The following is a 26,320-nucleotide window of genomic DNA, read 5'->3' on the forward strand; positions in this document are numbered from 1 at the left end:
TTTTTATTTCATTTATCTAATTAAAGGAACTCCTTATAAATATTAAGAGTAAAAGGTAAAAAGAGAAAGGACTTGCAAACCTAAACACTGAGTGAAGACATGATTTATCCACAGGCATAAATGTAGGGACAAATGAAAGCTGATAAAAGAAGAATTTAATTTGCTTTTCTTTAAAAAGCTATATTTAAAGAAGTCTACTAGTTCTCTCTGATGAAGGCAAATTTAGAATAAACATCTACTTAAAATCAGTTTTTTTTAATTTTTCAAAATAACAGTTTGTTTATAGAGGAATATCAACTGCAGCTTCTCACAAGGAACTGTGTGAGCAGCATCGTCCCTTCCCTTCCTGCTCCAGCTTCTTCCACTGTGAAGGGGGAACTGTATTCAAATCCGACAGCAGGTCAGGGGTGTGTTAGCTGAATGGGAGGAGGAGGAGGAGAGATAATGCAAACCGTAATAAAATGGCTGGTGAAAAACCTGTCCCAGAAAAGCATGTTATTACCAGTAATGAATGCTTAATTACAAAGAGAAATTTTAAAGACTCTAATATGAATTATAATAATGCTGATATAATTCACAGATCATGCATTAATTCATACTTTTAAAAAACAATTTTCTACTAAGCTATTAGCTTCTCTCTTTATACTTCTGAATATAGAAAGCAGTACTCAGGACTGATGTGATATAAGAAACAACACTAGTGGTAAATGGTAAATTTAAATGATTTATATTCTTAATTTTTCTTTCTACTGTCTATATATTAGTGAGTAATAACAGGCCAAAAGTCATAATGCAGAAAGAATTTTAAAAGTAAAGAAGATAACCAATAAATTGATCTCAAGAATAAATGTGAATTCTATACAATGAAATTAAAAAGTATTAATGATACTGGGAATTTTAACATTACCATAATATCACACTCTATTATTAGATAATTATTCAACTTTAAAGTGATAAAGCATTTGAGACAATGGGATATTCATACATTTCTCTTAATGCACTTTCTGGTAAAATGCACTATGACACATACGAACCAAAGAGAAGGCAACTAGCATGTGCCGGCTGCCTGCTCTCTGCCAACCACTGTACTAGGTACATTACTTAGAGCAGGCTCCCCAGCCACTAGTCTGTGTATGTTTTATTCTCAATCTAGACGAGGGAATTTTAAAGGCAGGATGGTCTCATATCCTAGGCCACATGTGACTAAAGCAGCAACTTCAGGAAGAGACTAGGGAGTTAGGGGTGGGGAATGCTTCTGCTCCACTCCTGGCGTTTCCTCCTCCGTGGACATGGATAAACCCTCAGGCCACCAGTGCCCCTCCAAGCATCTCTGCCTGAGGAGTGATTTCCCAGGTTGGAGAGACTAGCATGGACCAGGCAACCCAGGAACCTGCTCCTCCTTTTCTAGGAGGAGATAGGTTCCTGAAAACATACATTCTCCCTCGCTTCTCTTAGCCTTCAGTTTTAAAGGAGCCTCCCCTAGGAGGCAAGCTCTGGTCTGGGGAGCGAAGTGGGCTTGGGAAACCTGTAATTTGGAGAGCATGAGGACAGGCAGCGAAGGGAGCAAGAACCCAGATCCCTCACCTCTCCTGTGAGCCTTCAATAGCTTTTTCCTTTGCTTGGAACAGTTTCCCCTACCTGTTCACCCAGTGAACTTCTGTATCTTAACCCAAACACCACTTCTTCAGGGAGACCTTTACCCACCACTGAACTACCATGCGATCCCCTAAAGCCCTGTTCTTTCCTATTAATGATATCTCACCTTATTTTAATTTCCTGTCTAATTAATGGAAGCTGTTATCTACATAAAGGAAGGATTTATGCCCATTCTGATAATTAACTTACCATGTTCCCCAGGTTCAAGATAGGTACAGAACTTAGTAGGTGTTTGTCTTAGTAAAATTGTTCCTTAAGAGAAAGCAAGACCTACGCAGACAAGGTGAAAATGAGAGCTAACACTTATTGAGTGCTGACCGAGAACCAAACACCTACTAAGCACTTTTCTGAGCACTTTTACATATAGCAATCCAATTAATCCCTAGAACAAAAACATGAGGCACATACAGTTGGCCCATAGTTCCTTTCCAAGAACCTTGAGACAGACAAAAGTAACACATAGCTTTCTGTCAGGTCATCATCACCCAATGAGTTCAGGTGGGTCAGTTTTTCAGCCCAATGGTTATGAAACATTTTTTTGATTCTGAAAACATTTTGGATCTCAATTTTATGGATGAAAAAACTCAGCATAGAGCAGATAAGTAACTTTCCCCAGACTGCACAGCTCACACACGGACAGGTGTGTAGCCAGACCTGTGCTCTCAGACACTGCCTAACACCTCAAAATTAATGCGACCTGTCCAGGTGCCACCAGCAAAGCCCTAGGAGGTAATCAAATTGTTTCTGCTGAGACTCAAATTCACCTCTAGTTAAGTAATACTTGGGAAGATGGGCGGGGTCGCTATGCCGGAACAAGGCTGCGCAGGCTCCCACCCCATCAAGGCCTTGGCGTAAGGACTAGTTTGCTTTGAAGACCCTACAGACGGGGCGACAACTGCGCCTTTAGCAAACACCCACTAAATAATTTTAGAAAGGCAGAGAGCAGACAGGCAAGAAATCAGACTGGGAGGAGGTAAATCAGTGCCAGTTCTTTCTGTAATTCTCTTTTGGATTTCTGGGTGCTCTGGGGTTAGAAGAAAATGGATGGAAGGTAAATAATTTGCGAAATACAAAAACAAACGGTCAGCAAGGCGCCCTTTGTGTTTATGGGTGGGTTCGAGTGAGACAAGCTTACAGAACAGAGGCGCCACCTCCTGACACTGGGACTTTTAAAAGCACCCCCCAATCCAACATTAAGCCCTCCAAGGGAAAACAATAAATGGAAGATTCAGTTAATAAAAACACTAATAAAATGAAAAGATTTGTTTTCCATATGAAATACAGCACATTTGAAGTCCTAAAGCACAAAAATTGATATTTTTGCAAGAACATACAGATGTTGAATGACACACTGCTCCATATGGCTGAACAGCTGGTCCCAAATTAAAATAATGGCACGAGGTGAGGGAGGTTCAGAAATAACATCAAAGGGACCACGTGCCGTAGTAATGATGCACGTGGCAGCCATGGCTGTAGGGTGAAGGCGTCTTTGCTGATGCAAAGCAAACAGCTCTGTACAGCATCTATGTCAGCGCAAATAAAAACAGAGATGGAAAACAACAACACTACAATGCATGCAAAAGCAACAACAGTAGGTATTTTTTTAAATGACTACTTGGAGAAAAAAATACTTGATAAACAAGGATGTCTTAGAACCCTAAAATAAATGCAAATGTCAATATCATCACTTATTTCTCTTCATCCTCCAATCTTAGTTTATGCCTAGAGAACAAACTTTTCAGCAAATCTGGCATTCCTCCCAAACCAACAACACTGCAATATTTTTATACTTCATATGTTCCTTACAAACTATATAAAGCAACTGCATTCTTGGCAGAAAGCTACATTATGCCAGTGCGAAGTTACCACAACATGACATTAAGTAAGATTAGCTGTTTCCTTTTCACCTGATGGAGATTCTTTTCAGTCTTTAATTCCTACATCCTTGGCCTTTAGCTTTTACATCCATTACGGAAAATCTGAAATAAGGCACGTGGGGATGGCATTCTTATCTTAGAGTTTTACAACATGCTCATGAGCAAGCAGCAAATGCTTTGTTCCTGGAGATACATATTTCAACAATGGTCTCTAAATGGAATTATGAGATTTAAATGAGTCTTGTGTATTCCACACCTTGCATAGTGCTCAGGACATGGCAGTTCTTCAATTAACATCGTTCAATGCATGGTTGAATAAGCAAATAAATAAATGAATAAACAACTCTTCAAATCCCCAGTAGTGCTGTACAAAGTTGGCAACCAAAAAATGCTTGTCAAATTAAATCACACCCCACGCAGCCTCTGTGGCAGCCAAGGGGACATGCCATTTGAATTGACCTGTTTCTAAGGGTGCAGTTAATGGGCAGCTTCTCCATTCAGGATCGCTGTGACACTCAAGCCAAGCCTCGGCTCTCCCCAAACTGCTCCCGGCCAAGGACCAAGCATGGCGGGATACCAGAGAGGAACCATTTGTGCCCAGTCTAATCCCCTAAAAAGCAGTCTTTGTTCTGGGCTCCCCATCAGCTGGACGGAGCTTTCTTCAAACTTCACTAAAGTCTGAGGTTCTTCCTCCTCACTGCTGCTGCTTCCTCCTCACTCCTGCTGCGTTTCACTCACAGGAGTCAGACATACATTGCGGTCTAGAGGCTCCTCCTGCCTCCTCACACTCTCTTGTCCCTTTATCTTTCTTGGGTGTTTTCTCTTATAAGACTCTGACTGCTAATTCAGTCTCATGTCTGCTGAACTCACACAGCCTTCCAACGATTATTGACTATTATCACAGCCAAAAGGAGGATAGATCTGTTTAATCCACATCTAAATGTAAATTAGTGAAGTCCTTGGCCTTGTAAATAAGCAACTTTTTTTTAGTGCATAACAAACAGGCAACTTTTTATAATGATCTAATTCTACATTCCACAGCTGACCCACGTTTCTAGGTTTCTTTTTGTTTTCCTGGATGTGGTTTCTAGCTTTATAAAGCAATAGCGCAGGTTTCAAAGGATAGTAAAATGGTCAGTATGTTATAACCCAAGAGACAATTTTTATACATCATTTCTACATATTCTACCTAAACTAATTCTACATATGAACAATTCTTAGTATAATACAGTACATCAGAGAAACAGCTTGGTATTAGGATCCTTAGTAGAAAAGAAAAAAGCACACTGCATTTTACAACTTCTAAGGCCACAGCCCTTCCCATATATGTCACATCCTCACAAGATCCCTCCGATGCTGCATGTTCTAAATGTTGGAGAACTTCTGAGAAGTTACCTGCCCCAAATAAAGGGCAGAGACAGTATCGGACCCAAGTCCACACGACTGCACGTCCAGTACCTCTTTCCATGACCTATATCAGCCCTTTAATATCAACATGTAAAGCTTTAATATTTTTTCAATGCGCTTTTCAACTCATTAGCTCTCCTGTTGTCAAAATAAATATTTCAGTCAGTCAATCCCTGAGAAAATTTATTTTTATATATTCTTATATATTATATACTTATTATATATACTGTATTACACATTTGTATGTACTATATATAAATGAAATCAGCTTAGTATATTTAAGTTTGTCCCAATGATTACTTTTATCCTATATCTTTGTGAATTGCAAATATTTCACTTAATTCTAATGCTATTGATTAAATGGACAAAACATTTTAAAAATCTCAAATAAAAAGAAATCTTTGTTTATGTTAAAGCTTAAAACTTCCATTGCTGGTTTGCTTGATGACTGGCATTCATGATGTGTACATTTGTTATGCCCGTTTTTATGGATTAACATGAAAAGAAGCCATAAATACAGGGAGGTTAACTTCACAAAAATGAAAAGCTTTACAAAAATGTGTTTCCTTGTTATTCAAATATTCCTCCTGGGTGTGAGCATGTCAGTTACCCTCTGGTAAGGGGGTCAAGGTCATCACAGAACCGGCGCTGCCCTCCGCTCCTCCTAGGGGCAACCTGCTCTTCGCTTTTTTTTTTTTTTTTTGAGGAATTAGAGTCCGTTTTGGGAAAAAAAAAACCTCGTAATGAACAAAATGGTACAGAAAAGAAAAAGACATACGGGATATGACCACAGCAAGAAAAACGGCCATAAGCACGCTGCACAGGCGCCAACACTGGCCCCGCCCCTCGCTCCTCGGGTGCCTGGGCCCAGCATCCCTCCACCACCTTTCAAGGCCACCAGGGAAGCAGGCAATTTTGCACGACAAACTTGTTCTATTTTTGATCATCCCTTACTTTCTCTGAGAGTCAAAATTCAAGCTATGAATTCTTTTGCCCAAAATATATTTGTCTTTTAATTAATTACCATATGTAGAAGAATAACTGTAACTCTTTGGACAAGTGCAAACTATAGGACTTTAATATGCTCTCTGTTGGAGATGAGATATCTTATTACTTTTTATAACACAAAGCGAATACGGTACTTTTGACTTTTGTGAAAACAGAAGAAACAAAGAAGCCCAAAGAAAGGTAACTAGGAACACAAACTGTAATAAGAACCTCACATTAGTGCTTCCACTCACTGTACACAACAGTGCCCAGTAAAGGCAGAGTTGCAGCTGCACATCTGAGAACGAGAGGACAGGACTACACAAAGACAACTCGCCCCAATAATTCTTAGAGCAATACTCGCAGGGGACGTAGAAATACTGGCATAAGTACTTGCCAGTAGTTTATAAGCAATCATTTATTTTTACTCAAAATTTATAAACGCAATTGAGCATAACAACCCTAAACATGACAATTTTCTTCCAATTCACAAAAATTATTGTTATGCACACACATCATTTGATCATCCCATATAATGGTTATCAGAACTTCTCGTAGCAGGTGTTACAAAACAGAATAGCATTGTCTTAATTTGTTGTTGCTGTTCAAAGAAACACACAACACTTACGAAGAAAGAAGGGCACGGAAGGACATTAGCTTGCTATTGACAGACTCCATCAAAGTGTCTAGAAATGGATCAACTTAGCAAATGCTTATGACAAGGCTTTTATAGGTGAGGTGACTGCAAAAGAAGACACACCCCTAGCTTTTAAAGAGGCAGAAGAAATTAATAGAGAAGCCTCTCGAGGCGGATTGTAAGTACAGCCAAGTACCGTGAAGATTTACAACAGGGACAGATAATAGTTGGAAAGGGGTGGGGGGAACGACAGGCTTCAGGGAAACACGTGTCTCCCTGTCATTATCCCATTTTTAAAAAGATTATTTTAACCTGAAAAATATATAGAAACATACAAAAGCAAAAGAAAAACTGACACAAAATGTCACCACTTTCCTTCCCCTGGCACAGTAAGTCTACCATCCAGAAATACATTATCTTAACATTCTGGTATTTTGTTTTTCAAATTTTTTAATACCAGATATATATGTTTAAACTATCATAGAATGTAGGTTGTTTAGAATGGGACAACACATATTGCATAACTTGTCTAATTTGCTATCTCGATACCTTTTCAGTGTGCTACAAGGAAGCGAAAAAGCCGCCAGAGGAGCTCCTCTCTGAGATGCCCAAGGCAGTGCGGCCCTTCCTGGACATTCTTACAAAGCCTCCGGTGGAATTGCTCAGCAGGCAGATAACTGAGAAACGTCTTGTTTAAGGACATATTTACAAGGTTGCCCGGGTCTGTGTACATCTGCAGTTAAATGCAGTAGCCACTAGACACATTTGGCTATTTAAATTTACATTAGTTGCAATTAAAAGTTCAGCTCTCGGTCACAATGGCCACACTCCACAGGCTCACCACGGCAGTCACACGTGGCCAGAGACCGCTGCGCTGTGCATCGCAGACAAAGAACATCCCCGTCTTTAAAGAAAGTTCTGTGGGATGACACTCACAGTACAGAAACCTGGCGGTTTAACTTCATTTGGGCAGAGAGCGGAAGTCAATCACCAAGACCATATGGGTGACTACTGGAGAGTAAAAGTTAAGGCCACCCAAGTTTGGAAGGCTCCCCTCTCTGCCGATGGGAGCTACATGGTTGTCACTTGTCATTCTGAACACAGACTACTGCCAGGTATTAAAAAGGGACACCTGAGAGCAGAGGGACACAGCCCCCAGCAACCATGTGCTGGGTGGCTGCTTACAGCTTGTATCCTTCACTCATAATTAGTTAATGTGGCTCATTTTACTAATGTATGTTTGTTTTGTACGTCATGAGTCATAATCTTGTGATGTATCTCAGGTTAAGACCTGTCATTCCAGAACAGTATTCCATTTAAGGCACCTGAATCACATGGATGTGCTATGACTTATTTAATCTTAAATCTACTAATAGACCTTTAGGCTGCTTCAAACATTATGCTTTCACAAACACCACTGCAATGAATGTTCACCCACAATCTTTTATACATTCAACTGTTATTCCAGAAGTGGTTTTGCTGAGTCATAAGGGTACGGACACTTGTCATTTTAATAGATACTGCGAATCACCTTTCTGAAGAGCTGTACCGATGTATTCTCCCTCAAACTGTAGAGTGAAGAGCCTTTTATCCATACTGTCTCCATGACTGGATATCGCCCGTCTTATTAATTTTTGCCAATATGATGGTTTTTACTTGTTTTTCCTTTATTATCAGTGAGGCCGAGGATCTATAGTACATGAATTAGCTATCTCAAGATAACTGTCTTTTCACAGCCTTTTTGTACACTTACCACTTTATTTACTAATATTAAAGGACGGTTTGCCTGGCGCTGACTGATTCAGAGGAGGCTTGGTTCTGCTGGTGTTTGTGTTCCTGCGCTGCAGTGCCCGTCCGCCCGCCTCACCACGCCCTCCTCGCTGCTCCTGCCTTTACCTCGGGTTGGAAATGCAACCTTCTGCATTTCCTTTTTACAAATAAAATTGAAGTCATACTCTGGTTTCTCTTCAGATCGTATAAATCTTTCGCCTTTTACAAATAAAATTGAAGTCTATCTGGAATTTAGTTTGGTATGTGGTAAGAGAAAAGACACCAACTTAATTTTCTTACAGGTAGGTAGTCAATTGTTTCAGTATCATTTAGGGAGAAAATTATCTTTTCTCCATTGATTCGACATGTCACGTTTATCATGTGTTAATATCTTAGAAACATTTTTATTCTGTTTCTAGACTATCTGTTGTGTTTCAATTAGCAACTTATCTACATTACTCTAACATCTAGATGACAAAAAGTACATGGACTTGAGGAAACTCAGGATACTTATTCTAATAAAAGGTCTATATTTTAATCAATCAAGGCGATTTTTGATTTGTCAAAAACGTATCTGGGTGTATAATGTGTTTTGCCATCTACCTCTATGACTGGGGTGCTCTGCCCTCCTCCACACAGCACAGCATTTGGCAGATGGCAGAACACCAACTACTTATTTGCTGAATATGTTAATATGCAATAGTGAATTTAGTTTACTCTGATGAAAGTATATAAATTAAAGTAATCACTGGATTAGTGTGAACTTTCGGTTTATTAGAAATAAATTCTAGAAAGGGGAAATAATAGCTTACATTACTGAAGAAATACAACACCTTCATCAAAGCTACTAAAATATCATCTCTCCCCCAAAATAATGTTGCAGTGCATTTGATGGGCCCCTGGGGCTGCTGGCCACTCCCCTCTCCTACTCCCCAAGACGGCTATTGCATACTTTCCACTGTCTCCTCAAATCTCCGAAAGCCCCTCCCCATCGGAAGAAAACCACGTCCTGGACCACACACACCTGGCCCCTGCCTTCCCTCCTATTAGAATAAATGCTCCTGGTTAGGACAAACCTTCCCACCTTACTTACTCAGGGACTTTCTATTGCCTCTCTTTCCTCTCTTCTAGATCATTTTCATCACCACACAAACTACAAATCTCTTCATCTTTGCAAATAACTTGTCATTAACCCATATCCCTTTCCCCTCACAGCAAAATTCCCTGGAAAAAAAAAATGCTGGTACTAGCTACGTTTTCTTCCTCTCTACCTTGCACTCTTGAACCCGCCCCATTCAAGTTTTTGTGAGCTCTGTGAGACCACGGGTTTTATTAATTCACTTTTATATCCTCAGAACCTAGAACAGGGCCTGAAACAGAGTGGGTATGCAGTAAGTAGTTACTGAAGAAATGAGTAAACAAAAAATGTGTATTTAGTTTGACTATGAATGTGGCTTAATGATCCTAACTTGAGACATAATCAAAAAGGGAAAAGTTGTTTTAGGGCATTACTCACTTTTCGCTGTCTTACAGAGTCCAACTTTATGAGCCAATATGAAGCCACTTTTGTTTTATGATGCTTCCAGTTACCAATGATCTGTTGTGGGGGAGAAACATTAAGAAATATAACCTAGAATTTTCCTCAAAAGTAACAAGCAAAAGTAAATAAATGGGTTGGAACCAATTTTAGGTAATGAAATGAAGGCACTATAATATTACTTGCAATAAAGAATGTCTACTTTCACAAAAAGACATGTGCAAAGATTTCTAACATCAGGTTAAGAAGCCATCTGAACCTAAAGCTTTAGCTTCTTGCTGTAAAAAGCACACAATCTCTAACGAATAAAAGTCAAATGTCTTTAGTCACATAAGGTTTGCAAAGAAGCCCAAGACACAGATTTTCCATTTTATTTCCAAAATCTGCATTTACCATATCACCCATAATAACAGAATATTGAATAATACAGTAGAAGGCAACCAATACATATTATCTCTTTGTTTTAGTCAAATCTGCAAAATTTCTGAATATATATTCTAGTAATATATACGGTAGCAAACAGATTAAAATATTTACTGCATATAGTGAATATATAGTAAATGATCTAATAACTGATATAATTGTTATTCTAATTAATTATATAAGTGTGTTTTTTTATAGAATTATCACATTAGCCACGAGTATTAGTTCTACTCTCCGATTATCTAATTTTTCTTCTACCTGATTCAAAAGGTGGTACCTTATTAATATTGCTAAAAAATATATAAGTAAAATGTCTAGTACAAAGTCATTGGCTGAATTTAGAAAATATCTTGATTAAATAAGACAACATAGGTAAATAAAACATATCTAGCATAATACATGACAACTAATCTTCATTTTTCTTCCTTTCCTTTGATATAACAAATAGCAGGTCACGTGTAAAAAGATATTCTTTCCACTTTTTAAAAAAGTACATAATAACACAACGCACAATATTTGGGGGCTTTGGTTGCAACTATGTCATGGTTACAAAATAGAAATTGCCATTATTGATTTTTTAAATTAAGAAAGTTATTTTATTATTATTCATTTGGTCTCTTTCTAGGCAGTTGCTTTAGACAAAAATAATGCTAAAAAGGAAAGAAAGGCAAGTGCGTAGCTGTAGTTTTTATCCTACAACTGGCCACAAGATGGTGCCTTCTCCTCCAGAAAAAAATAATACTAAGGAAACCAGAAAACAAAGTTCTATTACTGAGGAATTATCTAGGAACAACAATTGGAAAAGGATATTTGAATGAAGAGACAGAACTTTAAATTAAGTAATGTCCTCTTACCAGAAATATTTAGATAACTTGGTCCTTCTTTCTAATTAGGAAAAGTCATTGACTTTAATCTGAATTTTAGGACTCTGCCATTTTCGAACGTTCCACTGGGTGGCGCAAATGCGTGTGTAACAAGAAAAACACACCACACAAGCCATTTCAAAATTTGACCAAAACCACTCAGGATGTCACATCTTATTCCATAGGAGGCCTTTCTAAATCTTTATAGAAGCAGCTTTAACTTGATATTTCTTTAATCATTAAGGACAACAACTGAATAACATGAATTTTCACTTGATGAAGCAGTCACATCATTAAAATGGGACAATGCACTGAAAGATACCTTGCATTGCTAATTATAAATTTGTCCTCACTGCTCATGAATCATAACAATTAAGAGAGTTGCTTATGTTCTAAAGCTTGTGGAGGTTGAAAAGAACATCAATTAAGTTTACTATGTCACTGAGAATAATGCCATTGGGAAATGAACTTTAATATTCTAAGAAGAGTAAAAGATATGAGCTCCTTGGAATTTTATATATTGATACATCAAATACTCACATCTTCTACCAGAATTAATGTTTCTGCATCTGACTTTCCTGGAAACCGGATCTTCATGTCCTTGAGAACAAACAAGGTCTGGCTTGTTAGATCGTCTTCTTGCTCTTTTGTTCTCAGTCGCCGCAAAGACCCGCTCTTAAATTTGAAAGAATACAGATATTTGGAGGGGGTCTTACTCATTGTGCCACTATAATCTGAAAGACATTTCTAGGTGAAAATGGTGCACTTTTAATTGGGGGGGAAACAATGAAAAAGGAAGACAAAAATTTTTTACATTTTTTCTTAGAATTAAATTCTTAGGAGTAAATGGAAGTGATTTCCCAAGACTGCCTTTCCCACTTCCACACAGTTGTATTTTAGTTAGCTCACAACACTAGAAACAAAAGATATGAATAGTTAAAAAAGACTTCCTGGTCAAAAGTTTCATTTGCCACACATACTTTAGGCAATGTTTTTCTCATTTTTAGAGAGAGGAGAAAGGAGGAAGAAAGAGAGAGAGAGAGACATTGATCACAGTGATCAGTTTCCTCTCGTGTGTCCCCAGTCAGTGACAGAACCTGAAACCTAGGCATGCGCCCCAACTGGGAATGAAACCAGTGACCCTCGGCTTTGAGGGACAATGCCAAACCAACTAAGCCACACTGGTCAGGGCTCCTTAGGCAATTCTTAAGAGGGGAAAAAAATAATTGTTAACATGTGAGATTCATTTATTCATATTTTTCAGACTCTTCAATGTGGAAACGTCATCCACATTATATAATCAAATTAAATAAATTCCTGGTCTTTGTGAAGGCACTTGGCGTTATCTATTGGAGTGTCTACAAGTAAGGCAGATAGCAAAATAAATTCACCAACCTCCTCAAAGCTGAATCTCTAGGACTCATACTAAGGAGGGAATATGATATGTTAATCTAATACACAGAAAACATGATGTTGTACTTCAGTGCTCTAAGGATGATTTATCAGTGGTTTATTTTTTAACCTATTAACCAAGAGTTCCAGTGAAGAAAATTTTCCATATAACGAATTTCCCCAAATTTACAAATATACTGCACAATGTACTGCAAAATCATGTATTTCCTCCAAGGATTTTCAACAACATTATCCTACTCCATAAGCAAATGGAAAACAAAATGCTCTTCTGTGTCCATCCTAGAGTCTGTGATAGACTGGTCTGCTTCTAAGAGATCAGACTAAATCGATGGAACAATCCAAACTCTAGGAGATCATGAGCTGAATGATGGAAAGGACCTGAGGTTCAATCTGTCTTCCTCCCAGCTGATCCTTTTACCACCTAATTCCTCAGTCCAGTGCTTCCCGTAACCTCAAAAGGAGCAAAGTAGATGACTTACCATCTGAGAGTTGGTGGAGCTGACATCATTACCATGAGGCACATGTCTCATGTAGGAGGAGGCACGGTTTAAGGAATGTGACCGAGAGGCTGAAGTTGGCCGGGATGCTGACATCATTTGTTGGGCAGAAAGGGGCCGGATATCTGCACTAGAAGGTGACTGAGAAGAGATGGACCGAGGGCAACTGAATGAACGCCTTATGGAGCCTATCAGTGGTGGAGAAGAGGGACAGTTAATAGAAGTCTCCCACTGTACTTGGTCTACATACACTAACAGACCACATGGTAGAAGCATGGCAGTAAGTGTGAATGTGGTGCAGAACCCCTGCCATGTGTGAAGAATGACTATCATGAGAATAATATTAACACTGCTTTAGTTTTATGTTCTTAAAACATGACATAGAAGAACCAGGAGAGGAAAACTAACGTTTATGGAGCAACTTCTATAAACTAGGCATCCTTCTAGGTGCCACATACACTTACATCTTAATCCTTCTCACAGAAACCCTCTGAGGTGGGACTCTCCATCACCGGGAAGCTCAGGAAAAGAACTTTCTCAAGGTCACGTGGCAAGAGAGTGTGCCAAGCTCAGGGTTTAATCCTGAGCTACATTAATGCCAGGGCCTCCCTCTTCCTAGAAAATGCTATCTACTGTCCTCGGATTAGAATGGTCATTCACTAGATTCTGTATATTGGTTATAAACAATATTTTACAGCAAGCATCACAGGAAGGGAGGGACAGCAGTCTAGGGAGTGGCCATGAAAAATAGACAAGTTATAGAATTTTGGGCTCTTGAGGGAAAAAAACAGAAGAAAAGCATAAAGATTATCTTAATGGAGTTTATATAATTATTACAAGAGTGGTACTAGACAGCCTTCTTGTTCACATGATAGAAGAATAAAAAAGCTAGATTTAAACTCACAGAGCAGAAGGCTTATGTGAAGAAAAAGCATCTGGAACTAAGGGGTCGTTATCAGAACAAACAAGTAGGGAAAACCATAGAATACCTTCCCCAATGTATATTGAGAAAATTTAGAAGAGAGAACCAACTATTCCAGAGAAATTTGATTCCTGACACAGGAATCAAATATCGTCACTCGATATTATCAACAGTTTATGTATATATTTTAGTTCATATATTTTATATACCTTCTGTTCTATATACTCTCTTTGCTTTGGAAATATATCAGTCTTCATTGGTTAAATAATTTAATAAAACTCACATAAAGGCAGGTTGAATAGCCAAATATTTCTCTTCATTAGCTGTTGGAAAAAATTTAAACCTTTTTAAAGGCAGTAGATATATAAATCTTATATTTAGGGACATACTTCTAAATGACATTTTGAATAGACAATAAGCCTAATACTGCTCACTGGGTTCTACAGACTACAAAAAAGCATGCCCAGGCAGGGTACAAAGTATGTTTAAAAAACGCTTCCATTTGTTCAAACTACTAGCTTCCATCTAAACCTGAGAATCACGAAAACAGTACTTCTAGAGAAGGGCTGTGAGGGGAGCGTACCACCGGCCAGTCTTCTACTAGGCAAGGACCCCCAAAGCATGTGCAACAGCCTGTACCTGGGTCTCTCTTTTAAGGCTTAAGGTGTTGGCTTAGACATTTATAATATGATATAGGTACAGAAGGAAAATATCCTTTCTCTTGAATGACCAAGAATCCCATTTCCCCTGCATACAATGAAAATTCGGACAGAGTAATTAAGTAGTTAGACATGCCAATGATTTTCGGGTCAATTAACACAAAATAGTTGTAACCTGAATACACAAATTATGTGAAAAAATTACAGATAGTTTTATATATGACCACCTTGTATCAAACCAAAATATATTCTTCGAAACTCTAACAAGTTTGAAATCCTAGGCTAATAACTATCTACAACAGAAAGTGTTGCATATAATCTGGATCTTGCCCTCGGCTGTCACCACCATTTGCTTGAACAGAAAATTCAAGGAGGGTTTGTGGCTATGCTATTACTTAGTGTAAGAGAGAATATAAAACAAAGTGAGAGCCTTATTGCAATTTCTGACGACTAAAATATAATACTTAGGAAAAAAAGACACGGAACTGAATTAGGCTAGCTTTAGTGCACCATTCGTCCCATCCCAATTCATCCACTTATTGGCCTACAAACAAAGAACCACCTCAGAGCGGCAGGAGCCCGAGCAGATTTTCTCCGCCCTGCCCTGAGGGACACGCGCATTAGCCAACAGGGGTTAAAAAACCTGACAAAATCTGGGCGGAACGAGGTCAGCTTCCAAAAGAGGACCATGGTCATACTTACACAGGCACACTGAAAGTACTTAAGACGTCTTTAAGAAAAAAAGGAAGAAACTGATAAAATAGCTACAAAATCTGGAACAGGTGGTCAAAATACATACCTTAAATGAGTAAATTAATAAATAAAATGGAACATGATACATTATTTTCCCTCCAAACACATAAACCCTCAAAGATAGGATCATTAGCGGGTATCTTTGTGTAATTATTTAGAAGTAAATTAAAGACCATTAAAATCTTCATCTACTCTGCATTCCTCATACATTTTGCTGTAAGTGTGGAATGCCACGTTTAACATACACACACGATCAGGGAAGTTGTGAAACAGTGCTGGAGATCCACAAAGGCTCACCATTGTGTTCACTATGCGACTGAACGGTCCCTTTAGTGGAGCCCTGGGATAATGACGGGCAGGCAAACAGGGAAATGAGAGACAGGACTTAAGAGTGAGTCCTGTGCTGGAGGCAGCGTCAGAGAGGGGTGTCTCCCTGAGCCCGGGCAAACAGTGATGCTGGACACCTGGGGCGGAAAGAATGATGGACACAAGAGTGCACATTAGGGGTCATAGAGGGAATAAAAGGAGAATGGAAGAGAAAATGTGAAAAGAAATAAAGGAAGAAAGATAAAAAGGAGGAGACAAAGAAGCTGGTTGGTTACTCTCCTAAATACAACCGAAGCCCTGACTTTAGTACTGTCCACAATAAAAATGAGAGGAAACAAAACTATTTCACAATTGGGGGACTCGCAGATACACTCAAGTCAAATACCTAGAGATAGACACATTTTTTAAAACGGCAAGAATACACAACAAAATGGGTGAGAGAGAGGTAGGAAAAGCAGGAAAGGGAATGAGACAATACAATGGCTTAAGAAAGAAGGTCAAAAGCAGAATAGCCATGAATCACCTTTTAAAAACCCATGCAAACATCGAGGGCTTGCCCGGATGGGTGGCTCAGTTGGTTGGAGCATCATCCCATACACCAAGGTTGGTTTCCGGTTAGGACACATGGCTAGGTGGTGGGTTTGATTCTGGGTTGGGGCATACAGGGAAGGCAACCAATCAATGTTTCTCTCTCACATCAATGTTTCTCTCTCTCTTTTCCTTCCTCACTCTAAAATCAGTAAACATATTCTCACGTGAGGATTTAAAAAAAAGTCCAGGGCTTAAGGAAAACTATGAAGTATAGAAGAATGGACTATAGAGATCCTTAGGTCAACCCTTTGTGTTCTACTTGCAGACCCTGAAGGGGATTGTGGGATGTGCCCAGGTCAGGTAGGGAAGGAAACGGGATGGAATCCAGGTCCCCTCACACATGACAAGAGTTCATTTGGCCCAACGTCCTTTTATTGAGTTCCATAACTTCAGTTCCGTATTTCTTCACATAACAACTAACTGAGAAGAAATTAACTTACTGGATGGTTGAATGAATTTGTAGTGGTTGGACTGTTTAAGATTACAAGTAACTTGCTTTTCTTGTTTCTTATTTTGGTACTCTTCTTTTTCATTTTCATCTGATTCAGAGGAGCTGCTGCTACTGTCGTAACTGCTGTCGCTACTCCAGTACTTCTGTCTCTTCATGATCTCTGCGCTCTCGGGCATGGAACACAGAGGCTACAACACAGAAAAGTGGGTCATTTTGTCAGAATTCCAACAACAAGGCCTACTAACACGATTGTTACTGCTTTCAATCTCCCGCGTCTGCACACTGCTTTTCACTGAAATCTGAGAATCCGCCAAAGTGCTCCTGCCTCCAGGGCAACCCACCGATCTCTCTGTCCCTGCCAAACATCCTTCCTTAAATGATGTCGTTCAGTCACAATGAGGAAAAGCTCCCCAAAGTTGGACACAAGTTTCTTGTTCTCTGTTAAATTTTAAAGAAAAATGCTTTGATGTTAGTATACACACCAGTGAAATCCTTGGTCACCAGGGGACTTCCCCGAAATAGGGACTGTCCTGCCATGGCACAGTGCAGGGTGAAAGATACGAGGGGAATGGCACTTTGTGAAGGACCTGGCACACATAGTAAGCCAAAGTATGACCGTCTTAAAGTTATGGGCTTAGCAAAGGACAAGAAAATAAATAATAACCAAAGGAGGAAAGTAGTTTAATACACTACGGTACCAATTTGTGTTTAAAAGTATGTTTTCCTTTTGATAGTGTAATATTTACTGTGCACTAACAATGTTCAAGGACCTATGCACAAGAACATCTACCAGTAACACAATCACCAAACAGCTTGACAATACTGTGGAATGTGAATTCTGGAGGAAGGACGTTTCTTCGGAGTCTGGCGTACCCAGAAGAAACAGTGGCTCGCTCGGGCTGGCGAGTGGTGCCTTCCTTCATGTAGGCAAACGGATTCGAGGCTTTTTAAGGAGCTTCACTACATAATGACTTACCTGACCCTTTAAAGAATTACGAGGGGAAACAAATGGGTGTGTCATATATGCATTTGGAACTTTTTTGACCACCGCACTGTTCAAGCAATAATTAATAAGAAGTCACAGCAGCATAAATTCTAAACAAGGCCTCAACTACAAAGTGGAATCTGTAAATTGGCATTGAGTTATGACACAGACCTACTACTTGCTTTTATGCCCAATTCTCTTTTTAACTGGGCCACAAATAAGAAAATATATAAATGGAATAAAGAATAATAAAACATATACCCATGCACCTAGCACTCAGATGGAAGAAAAAAATGTTAATACTTATTGTGGTGTTTATTATTTTTGCAGCTAATATTTCTTAGGTTCTCAAGTAAGTGAAAATTATTTCTCCTAGTACAAGTTTCATTTAACCTTGATCATCTTCAATTACTCTTTATTCTTCTCCCAGTAAAAACACTGAAAATCAGTGTTTGGAATGTGATATCATCGCTGTAAAAGAGAAGGCCTGCTCTGGAGCTTGGCTCCCCCCAGACCCCCAGTACACACAGAGTGGAAAGTATAAAAATGTTCGTACTTCAGACTGGTTATGCAGCTTTCAACCACTGTGAAATACTGCTGACGTTAATAACTGCAGGAACTAGCCAATTCATTTCAACAAATACGCGTTAATTCCTATCACTTGCCTGGAATATAGGGGTTAAAAATACACAATGTGAATTCTGCCCTCCAGGTCACATTGTATTGGCATAATAAATCTTACTTGATGAAGCAAAGGAAAACATAAGAAAGTAGAAAGTCATCTCGGGACTTTGTCTTTGCCATTCTGCCACGAATATCATGCCCTCGGGCTGTCTCATGTCTGGTTTGCTGAATTGCGATAATCAATATGTAAAACTCGGAAACTTCCCAATGATTTCCAAAGTGAAGCAATGACTCATGAAGGTATTCACTTTTACATACTCTACAATATATTTGTTCCAAAGGAATTAGCAATGATGTCTTCCACAGTTCCTCTATATAACAGATATAATTCAGAACAACAGTGCCTGACATTCGAGATCTCCGGTGTCCACCAGATACGTATCTTTCACTAGGTTCATCATGCAGCATTTTATTCTCCTAGAATCTTCCACTGGAGTCATGCCAAATTCATGTTTCTCTAACAATGCAGTGTCACAACCCCATGTCATTGCCGTTAATGTTCCCTCTGCCCCGAACATCCTTCCACCCATCTTACATGTTTGTGGTACTACTCATATTTAAAGACCCAGTTCAAATGGCATTTATGAAGCTATCCGCAGTCTACCAATCCCTTTCTCCTCTATGCTGCTATAGTACTTTCCGCCCTCTTTATTACAGTGTTTGCCACAATATACCGTGGCTTTTGGTTCATTTATCTGCTCTTCCACTAGCCAATGAGGCCCTTGGAGACAGATTCAACTAATAGTTTCTGAGAACCTATTAAGTTCCAGATGCTGTGCTAGGTATGGCAGATGCAAAGGTAAAAATATACTTTCTACCCCCAAGGAAATGAGCAGCTTGTATTAAGGCAAACAAACATGCAAGCAATTATTTGTCACAACTGCTCTATAAAACTGTTATTTGTGGTAGAGCAAGAGGAGGGGAAGGAAGATCTAACAAGGGAAGTGAAGATTTCACAAAGCCAGCAAGAGTTCAACTGGATTAGAAGGGGCTCTCTAATCAACCAAGCAATGAGCATGTGATTTTTTTTAATAGGCAGGGATTCCAGAGGCATGGGAGGAGCCCCAAAGGATGGCAGAGCACGATGAGTGTAAGGACATAGGCATAGCCTCGTACCGCTGCAACGTAGAGTAGAAAGAGCAGGGAGGAAAAGTTTCCAAGATTTTACAAAGTCTTCCCTTCCCTATTCTAGCAGCAAGGACTCTGACATAGAACCAAAGAACATATCGATGTCATCGTCACAGAGCAGATGAAGGTAAAGCACCCACCTGCTCATTTCTGCCTGCATGAGAGCTTTCTCTTTATCCTGGGAACTGTCTATTCTAACTAACACAATTTCAGTGTTGCAGGGTCAGCAAAATATGGGGTTCCCAATAAGAAGTCATGATTTCCCTTATCTATAATGCTGCACTTCTCTGATAATTATGTGTCTAGACATAACAGGAAAACTCAATACCAAGTATTAATAAGGGTATTAGTTCTAGGTCCCTCTTGGTCCTGACTAACTGGGATTTCACTAGCATTACAAAAAGAATCCAAAAAGTGAAGGCAACTAGAAAAACAAAAAACAAAACTTCTAAGGGTGAGGTAACCAACTCTGCCTGTCCTGGACACAGAGTCTACAGTTCCTTGAAAGTGATACCAGCCATTCCTACGGTGATAAATATAAATGGAAAACCATCTGTACTTAACAGCATCCACCTTGATACTAAGAAAGGAAGAGGTACGGCACCTTTGGTCCTCGAGGCCTGGCCGTTTTGCCCATCAACTTTTCATCATCGATTTCGCATTGTTCCAGAAGATCCAAGATATCTTCCTCCTTAAAAAGATGCTTAATTCAAACTGTGATCACCAATGGACCCTAGAATTTTTCTAAGTTGCTTAATCTCTAGAAAAGAGTATACAAGGGTTCCTAAAACTATTTAATGAAGATTGCTCAGCTCAAATGAATAATAAAGGGTCATAAACCTCTTAACATTTTTTCTCTAAAATCTGATCATGTAAATAATACATTGCTAAAATCTATTATGTATTATTATAAACAGACGTATCTTTATGTTTTAGTATACTGTTAAAATCTGAAAGTAAAATAATTCAATAAATTAGCTTTATTGGACACTTCACAATTTCTATAAGTCACTCTAATTTTCCAGACCACAATTTCATCAATCATTTCTATATTGATCATTGCAAAGTAATATTGCAACTTCAGACAGAAAATTGATGACTGGCCTAATAGTTAGCAATCGAATATTAGTATTCATTTAATGGGCACAATTTAATGAAACTTTAAAAATTGTAACTATTACACAACAGTATCTTTAGAACTGTATAAAAAGTTTTCAATCTATAGGCTTAATACTTTCTCTTATCTTCTTCTGGAATCATTTGATGTTACAGGGAAAAGTTATGAAAACATAACACCCAAATGATGAGCAAACCAGAGCAATAGGACTACAACAGCTGTACTGAAAACTGAATAATCAATGGCTCCACTGAGCTATTTTTCTACCTATAGAAAGATCTCATTTTTACTTACATGATTTATATTCCAGTATGTCTTAAAAAAAAGGGGGGTTAGAAGAAACTAGAAGCATCACTGTGCAGCAGAAATTTGTAAAATAAGTTTTTTTCATACCAATCAAAGAAAGTTTAGCTATTAAAATACCAAAAAGAAATTTTCTATAAAGTTTGATTAAACAATAATTCTACAATGAATTCCAAGGCACAGATAGTTAAAATGAAACACATGGAGTTCTGCTTGTTTAGGAGAAAGTCAGACAGTATTTTCATCATAAACAGCTAGAAAAAGACAGATAAACTAAATCATCATATTTTTAAGACATCAGAAAGCTGTGGATAAAAAGTAGCATTGAAAAGACTAAATACCAGAGAGGGAGAACTCTCCCTGGGTGGTAAGAGAGGAGCGACCACTTTCCACACTGGGGTCACTAGTCATCTCTGCACACAGACGGACAGAGATTGGGTCTAGAACGGGCAGAGAGGGTCTGCCAGGGTAAAGAACCCAGGGGAGTTTTCTACGGTCGTGTTGGCTAGTGTAGCATGGAGAGGAGCCCCACAGAGCTGGTCCTCGTTGCCTGCCGCGTCTCTGTGATAGCAATCTGAGTGCATACGAGGTGATGGAGGATGATGGCGGCCTGGATGGAAAGCCAGCGATGCTTCTCTGCAATGTTACAGTTCTTAGGTACCCATAGAGAATGAGGCCTGTAATGAACACTGAACAGGTTTCACCTTCAAGGCACTTGAAACCAGAGGTAAACTAAAACTACTAAACCCAGCCTGGACCCAGTTCAACTTTTCCTATTTTAGTTTTACTTTTGAACTGAAATATATTTGACATGTAACACTGTAAATTGAAGGTGTACAGCATATTGAGTTGAGACATTCATATATTATAATATTGCCCTTGTCGCGATAGTTAACTCCTCTATTAAGTCCTGTAATTAGCATTTCTTTTCAGTGGTTGGAAAAATGAAGATCTAGTCTCTCAGCAAGCGTAATGACTGAAATAAAATATCATTGTCTGTGTTCACTATACGATGCATTAGATCTCTGGGGCTGAGTTACTGCTAGTGCAAGTGTGTACATTTAAATAACATCTCCTACCCCCACCCCACCACCAAGCCCCTTTGATTTGTTTTTAAAATTCCACATATAAGTGATATTGTCTTTCTCTGTCTGACTGATCTCACTTAGCATAACATCCTCAAGGTCCATCCACATTGTCGCAAAGGGCAGGATTTCCTTCCTTCTCATCACAGGACACTATTCCACGGCAGGAATACACCACGCCATCTACGTCTGTTCATCCATGGACAGGCACTTAGGTTGTTGTTTCCACAGTGGCTGGACCGATTTACAGTCCCACCATGAGTGTGCAAGGATTCACTTTTTCCCACGTTTTCCCACTCCTTGTTACTCTGGTCTTTCTGGTAACAGTAGCCATTCTAATAGGTGTAAGGTGATACATCATTGTGACTGAGATTTGCACGTCCTTGTTGGTTAGTGATGTGGAGCACCTTTCACGTAGCTGTTGCCCATTCCAGGATCTTCTTTGGAAAAATATCTATTAAGTTTTTCTGTCCACTTTTTAATAAAGATGGGGATTTTTATTGTTATATGAATTCAATATCCTTTAGCTATCAATTCCTTATTTTAGGTATGGTTTACAAAAATATTCTTCCATTCTGTAGGTTGCCTTTTCGTTTTTTGGTTTGTTTCTTTTGCTGTGCAGAAGCTTTCAGGTTCAATGTAGTTCCACTTTTGATTTTTGCTTTTCTTTAGCTTTTCTTCAATTCACAGTAATTAGCCCTTCACCCTACCACCCTGTTAAAAGAAAGATATGCCTTCTTTTGTAGAAAATAATATCAGTTTAATTTTCATGATTCTTTATAAACAATGTCTGTTAAATGAATAAAAATTATAGGACATTCAAAATAACAAAAAATGTGAACCATAAGCAAAAAGAAAAAACAACAATAAGAGGACCCTAAATAATCCAAACATTAAAATTAACAGGCAAGGATTTTTAAATAATTATTATATACATGTTACAGAAAACAATGAAAAGGGAACAAAATGAATGAAAGATACTGAATTTTACCAGAAAAGAGAAATTTTAAAAACCAAACAGATATACTTGAGTTGACTAACATAATCTAACATTAAGATGTGACTGGGTAGGCTCAATGGCAGTCTACACAGAGCAAAAACATGTCAATAAAGTATCCAAACTGAAACACAGAGAAAGAGAGAAAAAAGGTAAAACAGAATAGGACATCAAAGATATATGGGATGCTGTCCAATGATCTAATATATGTGAAACTAGAGTCCCATTAAAGAGGCAATATATAAAATGCAGCAGAAATATCGGATGAAATAATGAAAGAAAATTTTCCAGAACCAATGAGAGACATCAACCCACGTCCTCAAGAAGATGAGAAAACCACAAGCAAGGTCAACACAAAGCAAATCACACACAGTCACATCAAAGTCAAAATGCTGAAATAAAAGAAAAAGCAGTCAGGACAAAAGGCATATTCAGAAAAACAAAAATAACAATGGCTGAATTCTGAATAGAAACAACAGATACCAGAAGAGAAAGAAATGACATCTTTAAAAGAACTGAAAGAAAAAGAAAGGTTGCCATGATAGAATTCTATACCCAGTTAAACTATTTAAAATGAAGGCAAAGTAAAAGAATTTCAGGAGAGAGAGAGGGAGAGAGGAAGGAAGGAAGGAAGGATGGAGGAAGGAAGGGAAGAAGGGAGGGAGGGAGGAGGGGGGGAGGGGGGGGGAGGGGGGAGGGAGGGGGGAGAGATTTGAGAGAACTCATACTAAAAGGAATGTGAAATACTAAGGAAAGATTCCTCAAACTATAGAAAAGATGACCGACCCTGTCAGAAATACGAATCTGCAGAATGAAATGAAGAACACGAGAAAGGATCAGTATGTGTATAAATATGAAAGTCTATTTAGAAAACTATTAAAGACCACTTGGTGCTCAGAACACAATAATAATGATATATTGTAAAGACTGTAACACATGTAAAAGCAAAATAAATGATGACAACACTAAGTCTAGAGAGGCACCAAATAAAATTAAACTGTTAGGGCTCTTATATGGTCTGTGAAGTGGTAAAACACTAATTCAAGGTAGACCATTATGATTTAAGGATGCATATTGTAATTACTTTTTAAAAACCCACATCATGCTGCCAATACAAGTAAAAACCAATAGTGAAGATAACATAATTAAAAATTGATTTTTCAAAAGAATAAAGGAAGCAAAAAAATAATAAACAGATGGTATAAATAGAGAAAAAAAGAGCAAAAGACAGACATAAACCCAACTACACCAGTTATTGTGTAAAATGATTTAAAGACACAGTGTCAGACTGGATTTAAAACAAATGTGACCATCTACATGGTAATTACCGAGATATTATAAATGTAAGTACACAGATGGATTGAAAGCAAGGGGATGGATGGAAAAGCTATGTCGCTCCAACAGTAGCCATGAGATAGGAACCCGTGTGTCTCCATTACTCACACAGAATGTTACCCAAGAGAAACGTAAACACTTCATAATGATAAAATAGGAAAGGTGAATTCATTAGGAAGACACTTCATAACTTCAAAGTATATGAAACAAAAATCAACAGAACTAACTATACAAATATCCCTCAGTAATTGCTACATCAAGTAGGCCAAAAAAATATAAAAGGATATAGAATATTTGAACAACACTAATAGCCAAGTTTACTTAAGTGATATGTATAAATCTCTGCAACCAACACCTGTACTATGCACAGTAGACTTGGCACATTTGCTAAAATAAACACTATATTGAGACATAAAGCAAGTCTCAGTTCATTTTACAAGACTGAAATCGAATGTTTTCTAACACCAATGAACTAAACCAGAAATCCCTAACAAAAGTAAAACTACAAAATTTAATGTAAGGAAATTAAATAACAAACTTCTAAATAACCAAAATAAACATCAGAAAATAATTTTAAATAACACTTAATAAAAATACAATATATAAAATTGCTAGATATGAGGGCAACATACAAAAATAATCAAATATTTACATCTTGGCAACAAACAAAAAAATGAAAAAATTTAAAAATGATTATCAACAATAACAAAAAATAGAATACTTAGAATAAAATTAATGAAGGATGTACAAGAACTATACAGCAAAAACTACAAACACAGCTGATTAATCAAGGACTCGGATGAATGGATCAGAGACTTAGTATCATTAATCCCCCAGAAATTGCTTCACAGGTTCCTCACAGTCCCAATTAAAATCCCAGCAGCCTTTCTTAAAAAAGATTCTCATGATTTTAAAGTGTATATGGAAATGTAAAAGGTCCTAGAGAGGCCAAATGAGTTTGAAAAAGAACAAATTGAGGGCTTACACTACCTGATTTCAACACTTACTACAAAGCAACAACAGTAAAGAAAGTATAACATTTGGGCTCACAGGCCAACGGAACAGCGGTGCGAAGTGCTAACATTTAACCTAGACTTTGAGTATAGAGGTAGAAAGGGAATTCAGATTTGAAGCCTATTTATTATGTGTCAAGTACTTTAGTAGACTTTTAATTAACCTAGATTTTATTTTCACAATGAGCTTGACAAGTAGTTTTAATACTACTCGTTGAGTGACAAGGAAACTATTGATCAAATAGTTTAGGCTAAGGTTACAAAATTAACACATGGGGGAACTGCAACTTGAATCTAGGTCTATCTGGTTCCAAAACCCCTAGGTAGGTTTCTACCAGAAAAAGTAGGGGTGTAGGAGCAGAGTAATGAGGAGAGGGCACAGATTCCTCATCCACAGGAGAGAGAAGTCCGATTATAGAAGAGGTGAGAAAACTGAAGAATGTCTTTCACTGTCTGGGTCAAGAAAAACAAAAGGGCAGCATACATAATTCTAATGGGAAGACATTTGCACACTCAAAAGCGGGAAATTTGGAGGAAAAAAACACTGGGGGTATACACTGTTCCTTCTGCTTCTGTCACTCAAGTCTAGCCAGCTTCAAAGTGGCTTTACAACCTATTGTAGACGCTGAGTGAAAAGCCCACATTTCTCATGATTTTTGAGTCTCTCAATATAAGAGGGTACCCAAGACACTAGGGATGTATCACTGTCAGGGGATGTCAAGTAACATAAAGTACAAAGAGTTTCAATGGGTCCACATAAAGTTACCCACCCAGCGGGACATTAGTAAGCATAACGCAAACAGAGGCTCGATTAGCACTTGCACCCTGGGCTTGTCCTCTTGAAATTCTCCCTTTTGGGACGCCAAGCTACTGAATTAAGAGATCTGGCCACCCTGCTGAGAG

The 26,320-nt window shown here is 38.3% G+C and overlaps 1 protein-coding gene across 4 annotated transcripts in view; it reads right to left on the reverse strand.

Moving 5' to 3' along the window:
- The window catches only part of TTLL7 (tubulin tyrosine ligase like 7), a 139,863-nt gene that overhangs the window by 35,005 nt on the left and 78,538 nt on the right, over positions 1–26,320 (reverse strand). For all 4 annotated transcript variants that reach the window (XM_053920382.2, XM_053920383.2, XM_053920384.2 and 1 more), the window contains 5 exons: positions 20,172–20,258; positions 16,760–16,958; positions 13,050–13,255; positions 11,698–11,832; positions 9,851–9,931 (listed from right to left, as the gene is read on the reverse strand). In XM_053920382.2, coding sequence (XP_053776357.1) covers positions 9,851–9,931; positions 11,698–11,832; positions 13,050–13,255; positions 16,760–16,958; positions 20,172–20,258 — 708 coding nt within the window. The remainder of the gene's footprint in view (positions 1–9,850; positions 9,932–11,697; positions 11,833–13,049; positions 13,256–16,759; positions 16,959–20,171; positions 20,259–26,320) is intronic.

This window comes from Desmodus rotundus, chromosome 3 (genome assembly GCF_022682495.2).
Source record: "Desmodus rotundus isolate HL8 chromosome 3, HLdesRot8A.1, whole genome shotgun sequence".
Classification (NCBI taxonomy): Eukaryota; Metazoa; Chordata; class Mammalia; order Chiroptera; family Phyllostomidae; genus Desmodus; species Desmodus rotundus.